The following is a 14,074-nucleotide window of genomic DNA, read 5'->3' as shown; positions in this document are numbered from 1 at the left end:
AATGGATTCGGGAAAAGTTGTGCACAGAAGAAAGCCGGGGATCCCTGTAATTGGTTTGAAAGCATCCCAGAAGAGCCACCGCCATCAGGAGGTGAGCAGTTTGGAAATGTCTCCACCGGGAAAGTAAATGACATTGTTAGAGTGTGATAACGCCTGATTTACAGGTATTTAAAGCATCAACTGCTGAACACAATAGTGTTGCTGTTAAATTGTTTCTAACTTTTCTGAGCATTTCAGAAATTGCAAATTATATCCCAGCCTAAACTATAACCTAAATTCCTCTCCAGGTTAATGCTAAAAGTCTCGATCTCAGTAAGGTGATTTGTCTTCTTGAAGATCCTTTGACAGTAAGTTAAAAACCTGAATGCCAGTCCTCTTTTTTCTGCTATTGTATTACACATATAGTGCATTTAATCCCCCTATTTTTACTAAAGACTAACTTGAAGGAAAGGCACCTTTTTGTTCTGAAGAAACTACTGAAGAAAAGCCAAATTGGCTTTGTATCCTTTCGGTTTTTTTCTCATATTGTAGACTGTCTTTCTAAGAAATCCCTCTCATGCGTCACACAGCGCAGCAGATTGTCAAATTTTCCTCATTATGGTCCCCTGCTGCAGTGATGGAAATAGATCTGCTCTCATACCATGTAAACACAAAACCAAACATTGGTCCCAAGGCTCTAATTTATCACAGCATCACTCTTTCTGTCAGCATTTTCTGTGTTCAGAAATAGGCTCAGTTATCACAATGACCCATCACCTCCCCTCCCTTATCGGGATTTAGCTCTGCATGAGTGAACAATCTGCCAAAAACTTCTTTAACTGTCTGAAGCTTTTAAAAGAACTGACAGCCATCGCAAAAATACTCAACATCTGCGCAGAGAAGGTGACAGATCACCCCGAATATGTGTCCATTCTGTGTGAAGCTCTTACAATTTGTAGGTAAGAAACCCTTTCAAGCAAACAGCTCATATTTTATCTCACAAGATGATCTGATCATCAGAGTGCTGCTGTCTTTCGTCTCAGGCTTCCCTTTCTGAAGGAGAAGACATCTGACGAGCTGCACTACGCTCAGGATGTCACAGAGTTTCTCTCTCATATGGGTAATAAAGGGCTCGCAGATTGGCCAGTCACTGCTGCTTTAAATACATATATATACAGGTGCAAATTATGTTGTTGGGTTTTTTTTAAAACAAAAAGACAGAAAGTAACATTATTTGATCGTAGAGTGTTAAAAATTCAAAACAGGAACAAAATTGTGAAACATTTCATAATTCCAGCTTCTAATTTTGAAACATTTTTATTATTTTAGTTGGTTTTTAATGGTCTTGTTTGCAATACATGATCACATTTTTACAAACCTAATGATCGAAAGATTTCTGCTATGGCATGTTAACCTTACATGCTGCATGACATTCAAAACAAGCTAGCTCCCTCTAAAGATGTGAATTTTTAAAAACAACTCAGAAATATAGATTATTAAATTTTAAGAAATGTTTAATCATTTGAAGTTTTTGTTCTTCAGATGAGAATGACGACATGGAGCGCTTCTGAGTTGTGTTTCTCTTGGCAGGGTGTCTGATGAGAGTGTCTGATGCCGAAGTGAGGCAGCTCATATTTGAATGCGTGAAATCATTCTACAGCTCTGTGGCTCCCAAACAGATGCTCGATGGTACGGATGGTACCACACGAAAGCCTCGGACTTTCCCTTCTAACAACCGATTTTCTAGACTTTCACTAAGTGAGGCTCTGTCATGGCGTCTGTGGTGGCATGCTTGTGCTTTTCTTTGTCCTTTGTGTTTCTTCTCTTTTCTTTTCATTTGTTTTCTTCATGTTTTCTTTATTAGAATTGGTTAGATTTCATATAGATATGTACATGAGCTTACAGCCGTACCCAGTGTCCTATGAGGCTGTTCAGGATTAAGAGATAAAGTTTTTGAACACATTATAGCACAAGTTGAATAGATCATAAAATCTGTCAAATATGAGGCTGAAATAAGGATTGGTAAGTTATTTTTCTGATAATTTAAAAGAGTGTTTTGGGTAGACTTTCAAGAGGCATATCGCCAGTGTGAAGTAGGTGGCTGGTCAGTACAAGGGCTCATTTTTACTTATATATTTTGTTGTTAGTTTAGTCTTTATTAAAGTAATTGACCATCATTTGTTCCAGAAACTCATGTTTAGTGCGACTCTAATTTTTATTTTCATCTGAATCTAATTTGTGGGGTTTTTTCTGACCATGGCATGACTTTTTTTAATGTTGATTCCTCTTTAGTTATTAGTGTAATTGTCTTGTTCCTTAAAGTGGACAATTTAATTTCTTAATTTCTGTTTTATGCACACTTTTAGAATTTTTAATGATTTTTTTAAAAATATTTTTTATTACTTTTGCAACAACATACAAAGGTAGTTTCCAATAATATGCTGTTGTAATAGAAACCCTTTTCCCCCACCCTCACCTCCCACTCTGCTCTCTTCCGAACAAAGAAAAAAGAACAAGCTCACATGAAATATATATACAATTGTACAATATGTGGCATTTATACATAATTCAAGGGGAAAAAAAGAAGAAAATATAATCAATAAGAATATTTAATGATTATTTTTAACATTTCAAAGTTTTGGGTAATGAGGAGATTGTATGAAAAATTAATCCATGTTTGACAAAAGCCTTTTTTTCATCTCCTGGCTCTGTAAAGGCTGATAACTCTAATATGTTCATCTAAGTTGCACAACTCTGCATATAAGCATAGAAGCACCACCTGCTTCTGTTTGTGAGGGTCAGCCAATCAGGATGAGGTTGGGGTAAGAGGAAAAGGGCTAAAATTACTTGTTTTAAACAGAAGCTGATGTGAGGGATTGCGCTATGGCTGAAATCACCTTAATAAATCCACTTTAAATGGCTTATAATGATCTCTTAGCTTGTTTCTTCCCTGATGTTGAACCTGGCATTTAAACATTTATAGTTGTATTTAATAATGTTTCTGCTCTGTTTCCTCAGGCCTCCAGCCGACCTCTCCAGGCTACAGGCTGCAGCTGCTGGAGCGCAGTGAGCTGGCTCAGACACTTCTCCTCTCCATGTCCACTCTCGAAAACCAGCCCACCATCAAACTGCAACTCCTTCACATCCTTCAGATCCTCTCCAGCTGCTCTGGTCAGTCATTTATTTCAATGCAGAGCCAGTGAGGGAGGGAAGGGGAGGAGCAGATGACCTCCTTCATTGGAGAACGTAGCCAGCTCTCAAGAACATAAATCAGACTTTCGGACAATGATGATTTTAAGTGTCCTTAAAATAACTGGGTTATTTACTGGGTTACACACGTCTATGTTTCACTTTACAACCACAGATATGAACTGTTCGTCAATACTCCACGCACGAGGAGCAGAGACGGTATGTCTCCACATGAACGACCACGATCCGTCCGGCCAGGTCCTGTTCCGTTCTTCCGAAATCCTCTGGAACCTGCTGGAGAGGGGCAACAAGGAGGTGGTCACCGCTCAGCTCGGCACCCTGGAGTGTGTCCTGTACGCGTGTCCTCCTCATTTAAGATGCTTTTAAATGTGCACGATGTGCCTGATGGATGTAGAATCTTTTAAATGAGGCAGCATAAGGGAAAATTCCTTGGAGTTTACTTCACAAAAATTTCAAGATTTTAAGTACAATGTTTTTCTAATCTATTAAATGCCTCGAACAATCAACACACCTTTAAAAGACTAGGGAAGAAATACAGAACTACAATGAAATAAACATAACAAATACATCATTCTTTTGTTGTGTGTAATGATTTTACATAATTGAAATGCCTGCAGCTCTGATTTTAGCCAAACCATCATTTTTAATGGAAAAGTTTAATTATTTGTAATTCATCTGATTTCTGTTGGTTGTGTGTTCCTTATGTGGCAGGCCTTTGTGCTGTCATTTATCCTTTGATAGCTGACTTTTGGCTTTATTTGTTCCTCAGCTCTCTGAAAGAAGCATTTTTTCACCTGCTGAACACCGGCTCTGGACATTCAGACCTCCAACTAAGAAACGATCTGCTCGTGATCACAACTCTCATTGCAGAAAGTCCAGGCTCACAGCTTATTGTGAGTACAGGACAGTTTAATGAATAGTAATTTGTTACTTTTTTTCACCCACCGGGTGTTTTTATGAATTTCTTTAATAATTTGAGGTGTTTCTAATTTTCAGGAGAGTTCATTTGCCAAACAGCTTGTGGTTTTCAGCACATTTCCAGAGCGTGAGGGCACTCGATCCTTTAAATGTTACACACTTTTTTACAAATGACTTCATTATTCATGAATACAGTAGCATCTTTTATGAAAATAAAACTGCTTATTTTATTTATGTTTTAGTGAAAAGTCACAACCCTTTGATCCGCAACCTGAAGCTCAGCTATAGTAACGAAGACTTGAAAATGAAGAAGTTGCTGTTGAATCTGCTGGTTGTTATGTCGAGGGACTTGGCTGCCCTGCAGGTCAGTCACACGCTCACCCAGTTATTGTTTAAGTTTGGATAACCTGTGTGATGACTCAGTTTTCTTCTCTCAGCTTTATAAAGAAGAACGTGTTGTTCTGGCTCTGCTGGCGCTCATGAAGCCGCCTGTCGCCTCCTCGTCTGAGTGTCAGTCGGGGTCACGACACTGGTCCGCTGCGCAAAAGGAGGAGCTCCAGCTGCAGGCGCTGGCCACCCTCGCCACCATCGGGCCGCTCATGTTGGAGGAGTACATTTCCTGTGAGGGGAGTACCTGTCTGCTACTCCTGCTGGACTGGTGTGTTGGGCCAGGTTAGGAAACACAAGAAAAACAAGACCAAGCAGAATCTGTACTGTATCTGAAAGGTTAAAGGTCAAGGGAATTGCAGTGTCCTATCAGAGTGTATTTGAGCCAAACACAAAGTCACTTATACACTTACTTTTTGTCATGACCATGATTTGCTACGCAACAGACATTTAAACAGCTTTTATCTCTTACACTTTATCATACTCTTCTTTTGTCTCTTAAAGGTTATTTTTTAATGCAACTGATAGTTTAACTAGTTTCACAGCTTACAAAATACCTCATAATCACACCCCCAAATCTAACCAAAAATAGCTCTTAAATAATACACATTTCAACTCCTCTCACATGCTTTTGACTTTTAATGAAGTATGTAATCCATGTAATACACACCTCATTAAATAAAGTCCAATGAAACATTTTCATTTGAATTTTTAATCAGGTTTTCTTTATCTGTATTTAGGAAATGGGTAAAACACTTGTTATATTTTAGATAATATCTATGCAGAAATATTCAAAGGAGCTTGCAAAGAAAATATATGCAGAAATATACAAAATCTTAAAGGGTTCGCAAACTTTTTCACAAACTGAACAATCAGTCAGTAACTATATTCTCTCCTTTATTTCAGATTCTTACTTTGGCCAGGGTCACAGCTTCCACGCCACCGGAGGCAGAGGCGGTAAGAAGGCACAGACGCGGCACTGTATCAGAGTGCTGAGATCGGTGACTTCTCTGGGTGAAGAGTCTGTAAACCAGGACCTCTGTGATCAGGGAATCATCAACCAGCTTCTGGGTGACTGGACTGGACACATGACACATGCTCAATATCAACATTTACTGTTGATGAATTCAGTAGAGTCAAAGCTGTCGTGTTTCCTCAGGGATTCTCATGCAGATAGACGCGGGTCCTGATGAAGATGATGTCGTCGCTCTGGAGATAAAGTCGGATATTCAGGTGATCCTTTCAACGCTGTGTGAGACCGACATGCACAGAAAGGTAAAGCTCATATTGCTAACTTAATAAAAGCGCTTAGAACTGGCTAGTTGGATATCTGGTGAGTCTGTGTTTGTTTGCTGCCTGTTCTGTTTCATAGGAACTGTTTGGCTCAGAGGGAGTTGAGATGGCGGTTCATTTTCTGAAAAAAGGCTCCGACAAGTTTTACAGCGGCCTCGGACACAACAAGCTCGTGCTCTCCACAGTGGACTGTGTGTGGTCAGTGAACTGCAGCACACTTTAATAGATTAACTGCTGTATTTATTCATACTTGTACAGTCATTTACATTTGCCAGATCCAGGCTAGAGTAATATGAGAAACCAGAAGTGTAACTCTGTTAGCCAGATGTATGATGATGTCTTTGTTAGGCATAATTTAATTGTATAATATAGTTTCTGTATTGGAGCAGATGAAAAACTCACTTCGATTTAATGGCATAACTGCCTTAGCGGACAAATGGGACTTGCTCAGTTTACATAATATGAATGCAGTTCAGCTCAGAGGCATTTAACCTCTTAAATCTGGGGCCTTTTGCTGATAAGTATTTTATTTTCAATTTTATTTTCGTTTTTCTGAAGGTTTATGCAGTAAACTAGTCATAATGAACATTAATCAGTACGACTTACAGTGAGCTTGGGAGTAGAGCAGGGCGATATGGCCAAAAATATTTATCACGATATATATTTGAAAATTTGCGATAACGATATAACCAACGATATAATTGATGCGAGACAAAATACAACTCCACAACATTACTAGCGCAAAAAAACAATCTTCCATTTATTTTCACTTAAACAAGAAGCTGGTTTTTATGTACATTAAAGCTTTATAAAAATGTAACAGTGCAAATGCAAATTCCTTGCTGAAAGTTTAACCAAAAGGCATTTCCAGTAGAAATGGGCTGACACATCCTGAGCATAACCATGTATAATATCCACTGAAGTTAAAAAGAGGTGCTTTGCAACATTAAACTGCAGTGTGCAGTACGCATTTTTCGGACCATAAGGTGCACAGGATTATAAGGCACATTAAGCGAAACAAAGCAGTCAGATAAATCAAACTTTATTAAACTCATTCTTCTTGCTTCCTCCACTTCTGTACCATTGATTCATTAATGTTGAATTCTCTGGCAGCTGCTCTATTCCCATGTTGTTGCAGTATATTAATGACTAACCTCGTATTGTGGATGGATTATCTCAGTTGTTCTCCTGACTGAAGTTTGGTCCGTTTACAGCATCCTGCCATGCGATTGCATTTGTCTCTAACTATCAGGAATTTTAACGTTAACTTTTATAAGTGGAAAAGTGTTAGTGTTCGTCCTCCAGCTTCACTGTTTATGTTATGCTAACATAGCTGTGTCGCTAGCGATCACGTAGCACATCATTATATACCAGCTAGCCCAACTTCAGTAACCCTACAAACGTCACTGCTGTTTAGTTTCCTGTCTTCATTTATGTTGGAAGTGATAGCAGAGCTGTACGTTTGATTTTTTTCAGAAATCTCTCAGTCAGAACATGCAATATCATGCTTAGGTAACTAGCGAAACTAGCGAGCTAACTTCCGCTAGCTTCCTGCTAACTTCTAACTCCGTTAAATGTAATAACTTTTGTTTTCATGGATGCCTGGAAGTTAAACTTTATAGTTACACCTGGTAAATCAGCAATGCTGATCGTTTTATTAAAGATGAAAGAATTTATACAGTTTTTAACTCTAAGTGATGCTGCAGTGTTGTTTGACCTGAAGGATACGGAGTTTAGGACCCAGATTACTCCCAGATTTAAGAGCATCTTAGTCCGACAAATACGACAATAACAACGGCCGCTTGCATGTTCTGCAAAAAAATGTGCTTTGTTGTGTATCTGACGGACAAACACCAAACCAGTTCCACATCACGGAAGTTGCACCATTTTTACAAACCAATTCTGGTTCATCTGTTTCACTCAACAATCGGCCATGTGCGTATGAAAACAAAGGCACTGCGCATGCGCGTTTTACTCCCATTCTATCGCGATATTTCATTTTCCTATCGTTGCCTAACATTATACCGGTATTACCGTGAACGGTATAATATGGCCCAGCCCTACTTGGGAGTGGCTGCAATCACGGCACTGTAAGAAGGTGACAGATGTACTATGGTTGTTCGCCTTCCTTGACTCCTCACTCTAACCAGTGTTGCTCCCTGCCCAGGATGTGCACTTCCTCATTGAAAGATTGGCCACTGGCCTGCAGGTTCAATAGACTGCAGAGTCCCACCCCAAGGAAGCATGTCTTCTGTGTGTTTAGCGAGAGGTTGTTTGGTTTCCCTGATGCATGATAAACAGCAGTCCTCCTGGCACTTAATGACGTACACTATATTATTCTGTTTACTCCGAGAGACCTGGGGTCCTTGGAGTGGACCATTTTTTGGCGAAAGTGACAGAGATGCTGTGTTTTTCAAAAAGCCTGTCTCAGCTGTTCACATAAGGCAGGGGTATCCAACTCCAGGCCTTAAGGGCCGGTGTCCTGCAGGTTTTAGATCTCACTCTGGGTTAACACACCTGAATCAAATGATTATTTCATTACCAGGCCTCTGGAGAACTTCAAGACATGTTGAGGAGGTAATTTTGTCATTTAAATCAGCTGTGTTGGATCAAACACATCTAAAACCTGCAGGACACCGGCCCTCGAGGCCTGGAGTTGGACACCCCTGACATGAGGGATCACCAACAGTTTTTATGCAGGCAGTGATTAACCTTCTGGATCCTGGAGGATCCTGGAGGGGGGGGACTGTGCTCTGAGGAGATGGTGCTGTAGCGTTCTAATAATACCCAATTTGTGCTCCAGAGACTGGTGAGAGTTATACCTTAAATACTGGGCTGTAAGCATTGGTTTATGGTACACATGAACTTTCAAAAGTCTCTCTATTACTCACAGTAATTTGTCGTTTTACTGTCCTATTTCATATCCTCCCTGGTGAACTCGATGTGTTTGTCCACAGAACGTGAGTGAATTGTGGTCCATATGAACAGAATCAACTTTCTGGGAAACATTATTTACTACTTTCTACAATATTACCTACATTTAATCATAGTTTTATCCATAGGCTATGGTGTAGTAACAGATATGACCATCAGCATGAAGAGGGTCAGTGAATTTTAACCTAATCTGGAGAAATATTTGATGTCTACCCCATTAGAAATAAAAGTACAGAATCTCGAGATCTGTTATAATGACCTCGAGTTCAGGTCATCATAACACTTGTATACGGGTCTGATCTTGATTTTTCAGTTCTGTTATGGACCTGCGAGCAGCTCAACAAGCACATTTTTTGTTGCAATTACAAGCCAACTATCAGGGGTCTATTTTTTGTCTCCTACAGCTGAGAAAGTTTCTGTCTGTGCGCCTTTTCTCCCATCAGGTCGTGTGTCGTAGGCTGCTACACCACAGAAGATTACTTTCTGGTTAAAGACGGGGTGTTTCTTCTCCTCAACTTACTCAGTGTGAGTAAAAGTTTCCTGAATTTACTGTCGAGGCTATAAAAGTTTCCTTTTTTCTTCCTGTATTTTGTGATTAAAAATAGGATCTCAGCTGCTCTGTGTTAAAGCTAGTTCATACAAGGCAGCGTTCACAGGTAATATAAACGTCCTTTTCTCCTGCAGACAAGCCCCAGGTGTGTGCACGGTGTCGTCCTCGCCACCCTGTTAGAGTTATGTGACAACCCGAACACGGTGCCGTACATTCTGACGTGGAGGGACGGCAACGGACAGACGGCTCCGAGACTCCTGCTGCAGCTGTGGAGAGAGGAAGAGGAGGAGCTAGGAGTTCCTCGAAATCAACATGGAAGCATCGCAGGTCGGTCTGCGATGCTTCCATGTTGATTCAGATCATCGCACTGAGAACAGATTTCACCTTTTTCTTTCAATTAGATATCAAATCGAAATAAAGAACTTTATGTTTTTTAGATTTCTGCTGCACTAACAGGTAAATGTTTCTACTAAACTGCTGATGCAATTTTTTTTTTTTTTTAAAGTATCCTGTTAGTCTGTAATGTTGTTTTGGGGTCTTTTATGGGCGCCTCTGCTTTGTCCTCCACTGTCTGTGTTGGACTTCGACACACACAGCATTATTTCTTTTCCCAACCTGGATTTTATAAACATCTGATTTTTATCTGACATTTTTATGTAACGATAACGTTCTGTACCACTGAGCCAACCAGATGCAGGGAATGGTTAAATATAACTGGAAACAATGTAAATGAAAATACTTTTTTGTATGTTTTTGCATAGCTGATGGATTTTGTTTTTTCATCTCTCCGTCTCAGACAGAAGGTTTTAAAAGTTTTACATTTTGCCAGCAGGTAAAAATCAGATTTTAGGTCCTTTTGGCTCTGTAATCTCATATAGTTCTCTTTGTTATTTCTTTTATCTTGAAGATCCTCAGAGGCCCATCCACAGTCTTTTCCAGCTGGATGAAGCTCAGCTTTCATTTCCTGCTAATGTGCCGAGTGCTGCAGTATTGGAGATGTCAGAGAACCTGCGATCGAAGATTTACTCCGTCTTCTGCAAAATTGGTAACCAAACAAATTATTCAGTTTCATACTAAATGTAAAGTATTTATTAAGAAGATTTTGTAATTAGATTATTTGATTAGCCCAATTTCTTTGTAGCTCCTCCTATAGACCAGTTATACATATTTATTTATTTAGTATTTATTTTTATTAATAAAAAAATACCATTAAAACAAAATCCAGAAGGTTGTAAAACAAAAGGCTATTTTTACATGTTTCTTTTTGTAGTCTTTCAAATCATATTCAGTCTCAATTTGGCTTTTTTAAATGAAATTTATCACTTATTGATTGAAGATATTTTGAAGTTTTGAAATATCAGAGTAATAAAATGATATCATGATGTTCTGTTCAAAACATTCAGTTGTTGGGCACAGCTAATATTGTTATATTAAAAAGCAAACGGGAGTATTTGTGACTTTTTCCTTTTTCAGGGTTTCAGGATCTTCCTGGATTGTTGGGAAAAGATTATGTGACTCTGACCATCATCAGGAGATATCTAGACTTTAAGGTAAAAGTGAAGAGGAAATACTGTTGATGCTTCATATAATAGTTGCTCAGACTTACAATCTGTTCAAAGTTTGTTCAAACCTGAAATTAATATGAAGCTTTAGCTGTGAGTAGAGTAGAGATATTCAAAGTGAAAGTACAAAAGTCCTCGTTCAACAAAATACAGAGAGCGAGAACTCTGAGGGACCAACTTATTTTGTCTTACTGTGGCTGAACCAGCAGCTTAAGTTTTGGATACTCAGGCAGTGAAAGTCTGTCAGGAAAACAATCTATAAATAACCGTTAGTCACAGGGAGTAAAGACTTAAAGGAGTCTGGAGCTCTCTTAAAGGTTTCAGATGCAGAGGACATAAACCGAGATAAACATCAACATGTCTGTCTCTTGTGGTGCTGCAGGTCGGTGAGGTGTGGGATGAGATCAGCCGGGAACTGAGTCTGGAAGGCGGTAGGCCGATCAGCCCCGACCAGGAGGCTCTGAGCACCATCTGCAAGATCGCAGAGGACACGGCGAAGAGGATCGTGGAGGAACAAAACAGCATCCTGGAGCACTATCAGAAGGAGGACATCAGAGAAGAGAAACTCACATACACAGAGGTACGGAGTAAAGGAGTGGAAATAGCTTACATGAAAGTCAGCTTAAAATGTTTTTCTTTAACAAAAAACCCCAAAAAGACAAATTATATTACACAGATTGTTTTTTTTTCTTCCTGAGCTACTATACAAATAATCAGATTTATTTTCACATGCATAATCAAACAAATTCACTCTTTTTTTTTCTTTCTTTTTTTGTATGTCTAGTAAAACGTTTTCATTGTATGTTTGACTAGAAGCAGAGATCCTCTGGGACAATTTGTTTTAGTTGGAGGAGATCAGGCTTTTGCTGTGACTGCTCCGAAACTGCCTTTACATATCAGGACCTCTCCAACACTGGATACATTTAAAACTCGTTTAAAGTCCCATTTTTACTCTTTGGCTTTTAATAATGCTTATTAAAAGCCAAAGAGTAAAAATGTCATTATTTTGTCATTATTTTATTATTAATGATAAAATTCTTATTTTATTCTTATTTTTTTCTTATCTTTTATTTTACTTTCCTTTTAAATTTTATCTGATTATTTTATTGTTATTTTCTGGTCAACAGTTGTTGTTTTTAAAAGTGCTATATAAATAAAATTGATTTGATAGTAAAATGAATTCTGACTTTTTTCTGTCTTTATCGCAGATGAAGTCTCGCTGGAAGCAAAAGGAGTTCATGGTGAAGTCATGGGAGGATTATGTTTCCAGAACTTCAAACTATGAAGCCCTGAAGGTTTAAAGATTTTTAACTATAAATTCTATCCTAATAATAATAATAATAACAATAATAATATCTAGATTCTCAGTATAAGTAGTAAGTGTATATTTTTGTTATGCGCTTTGTATACAGGAAGTAAAAGCACAGAGGGAGAAGTACGCCGAATCATCCAGACCTAAACCAAAGCACGAGGACGCTGCTATCCGCCCTGCTGAGGTCTTTACACTTAACCTTTCGTGACTTTTACAGGTCACCCACTTAATTGATTAAAATACTTAAATCTCATATCTTATTTTCACAAAATGGAGCAAAGAAAAAAGTCTGTTTCAGGTATAGCTCATTTTCTGGTTCTGAGAATGAGCATTTTTAATGCATGTAATGAATTTCAGCTTAATTTGGAGTTTGTGGCTTAGAAAGCATCTCTGAAATTAGTTTTAATAGTAGATAAATCCTGACATTCAGGGGCCCAATAACATAAATGAAGAAGATGAATGAAAATATATAAGATGAGATTAGACGTACTTTATGTTACGGTTTGGAGGAGGACTCAAGCGCAGGACTCCAGTTCTGATGCTCACAAGAAGGATTTATTTACAATTCACCAGGTGTATATACAAGAAGGTGCGGGGGGTGCTATATACAGCTGAGTGAGGGAAGAAGGGGTCTCCAGGGAAGTCCAGGGGGAAAGCACGCGTTCTTCAAATCATCCACACACACGATCACAGGCTTACACTCCGACACTGCCACACGGGAATCACACGGGGGAAAATCCAGGAAGCTCTGTAGACAGGGAGACAGGGTTAAGTACGACGCACAAAGGAAAATACTCTTAACTAGACTTGCTGTAGCTTGACTTCACTAATTAATAACTTCAGTAGATCTTAACTCTGCACTAATAATGCACAAAGCACAAAATGATCATGAAGTCAGCTTAAATACGCAGGGGGTAAGAACAAATGGTGGTGAGGAATTGGTGTACCGGTAGTTATTATGCAAACTTTTAATATTTTAAGGTGATAACCAAATATAAATCTGAAGTTTTGGTGAAATGTGATGCCCTTCAGAATATGCTCTGTAAAGAGTTGTTAGATACAAAGGAGTTTCTTTATCTTTAATTCAGTTCTTTTCCTGTTATTTGTGAACAATGATCAAAATTTTAAAAATTGAGGAGCAACTCGCTGTAGTCTTGACGTTCTGTTTCGGTGTGTTTCAGCATTTCATCGGACACGTCGTTGGAGTGGAGAGCACGGACGCTCAGGGTCCGGCAGGAGTGAAGGTGACGCTGGTAAGAACGCCGGTCAGAGCCCCAAGTCAGGACAAAGGAGAACCAACAACACCAAACCCAGACTACTTCAGCACGGCGTCTTCTGCAGACTGACGTTACCGAAGTCACTCTTAATACAAGGCATTCACATTGTCATGTCACAGCATTTATTGTGCTGTATGCTCATAAAATTAAACTGCATTAATGTAAAGACTGCATTAAGGTGTTTTACAGGAATTGTCAAGATACATGAGTAGAGCAGAGGGGTCAGAAAGTTCATTACAACTTAAAGTGAACTTTACTAGTTTAAAGCAGTCCAAAATAACTGAGTCCAATCGGCAAGAAGATACATACGGTTTTTTTTTTAAACGGGGGGAAAAAAGGGCAGTGAAGGAGTGACTCAGTGCAAACAACCCACACTAAAAAAATAATATTATAATACTCAAAAATGCAGACTTTAAGTAAGTTAATTATGCAAGGTTTTTTTTGTAATTTTGTTACAAAGTGAAATGTTAAACATTAAACTTAATGGTTAAATGAAATTTACTTAATTGGTGTGCATTCAGTTTATACCAAGCATGTTTACCTTATTGATTAATAATTTGAATAATTTGCATTTTACTCACAGTTATTGCTTCATATTTATGAGGACAAGTACTATTGTTTTGAGTGCAAGGTGTAATTCTAGACAGAGTGA

General features: G+C 38.7%; 1 protein-coding gene across 2 annotated transcripts; it reads left to right on the top strand.

Annotated features, from left to right (window-relative positions):
• The first annotated feature begins 1 nt into the window (after window position 1).
• cfap69 (cilia and flagella associated protein 69) lies at window positions 2-13,491 on the top strand. 2 transcript variants are annotated; one of them, XM_085346568.1, is made up of 23 exons: window positions 2-91; window positions 288-347; window positions 435-500; window positions 829-938; window positions 1,023-1,099; window positions 1,570-1,668; window positions 2,998-3,150; window positions 3,344-3,521; window positions 3,959-4,082; window positions 4,186-4,234; window positions 4,350-4,471; window positions 4,545-4,779; window positions 5,401-5,565; window positions 5,654-5,769; window positions 5,867-5,985; window positions 9,165-9,246; window positions 9,406-9,598; window positions 10,179-10,316; window positions 10,745-10,821; window positions 11,216-11,413; window positions 12,042-12,128; window positions 12,246-12,329; window positions 13,327-13,491. In XM_085346568.1, the coding sequence occupies exons 1-23, from the start codon at window positions 2-4 to the stop codon at window positions 13,489-13,491; spliced, it is 2,787 nt and encodes a 928-aa protein (XP_085202694.1). The 2 variants fall into 2 exon arrangements, with proteins under 2 accessions (XP_085202694.1, XP_085202693.1); XM_085346567.1 differs by having other exon boundaries at window positions 1,570-1,737.
• The last annotated feature ends 583 nt before the right edge of the window (window positions 13,492-14,074 follow it).

The sequence above is a fragment of the Diplotaxodon limnothrissa genome, linkage group LG22 (assembly GCF_057381915.1).
Source record: "Diplotaxodon limnothrissa isolate DT_005_m linkage group LG22, D_limnothrissa_male_GT1.1, whole genome shotgun sequence".
Taxonomy (NCBI): Eukaryota; Metazoa; Chordata; class Actinopteri; order Cichliformes; family Cichlidae; genus Diplotaxodon; species Diplotaxodon limnothrissa.
This window is presented reverse-complemented; position numbering and strand designations above follow the sequence as displayed.

Excerpts from the sequence above, each read along its gene's own strand:
- cfap69 (XM_085346567.1), top strand. The coding sequence starts at position 2 with ATGGATTCGGGAAAAGTTGTGCACAGAAGAAAGCCGGGGATCCCTGTA. Across the intron at positions 348-434 it reads TTCTTGAAGATCCTTTGACA|ACTAACTTGAAGGAAAGGCA; the intron begins GTAAGTTAAAAA and ends TTTTTACTAAAG. Across the intron at positions 11,414-12,041 it reads AGAAACTCACATACACAGAG|ATGAAGTCTCGCTGGAAGCA; the intron begins GTACGGAGTAAA and ends TCTTTATCGCAG.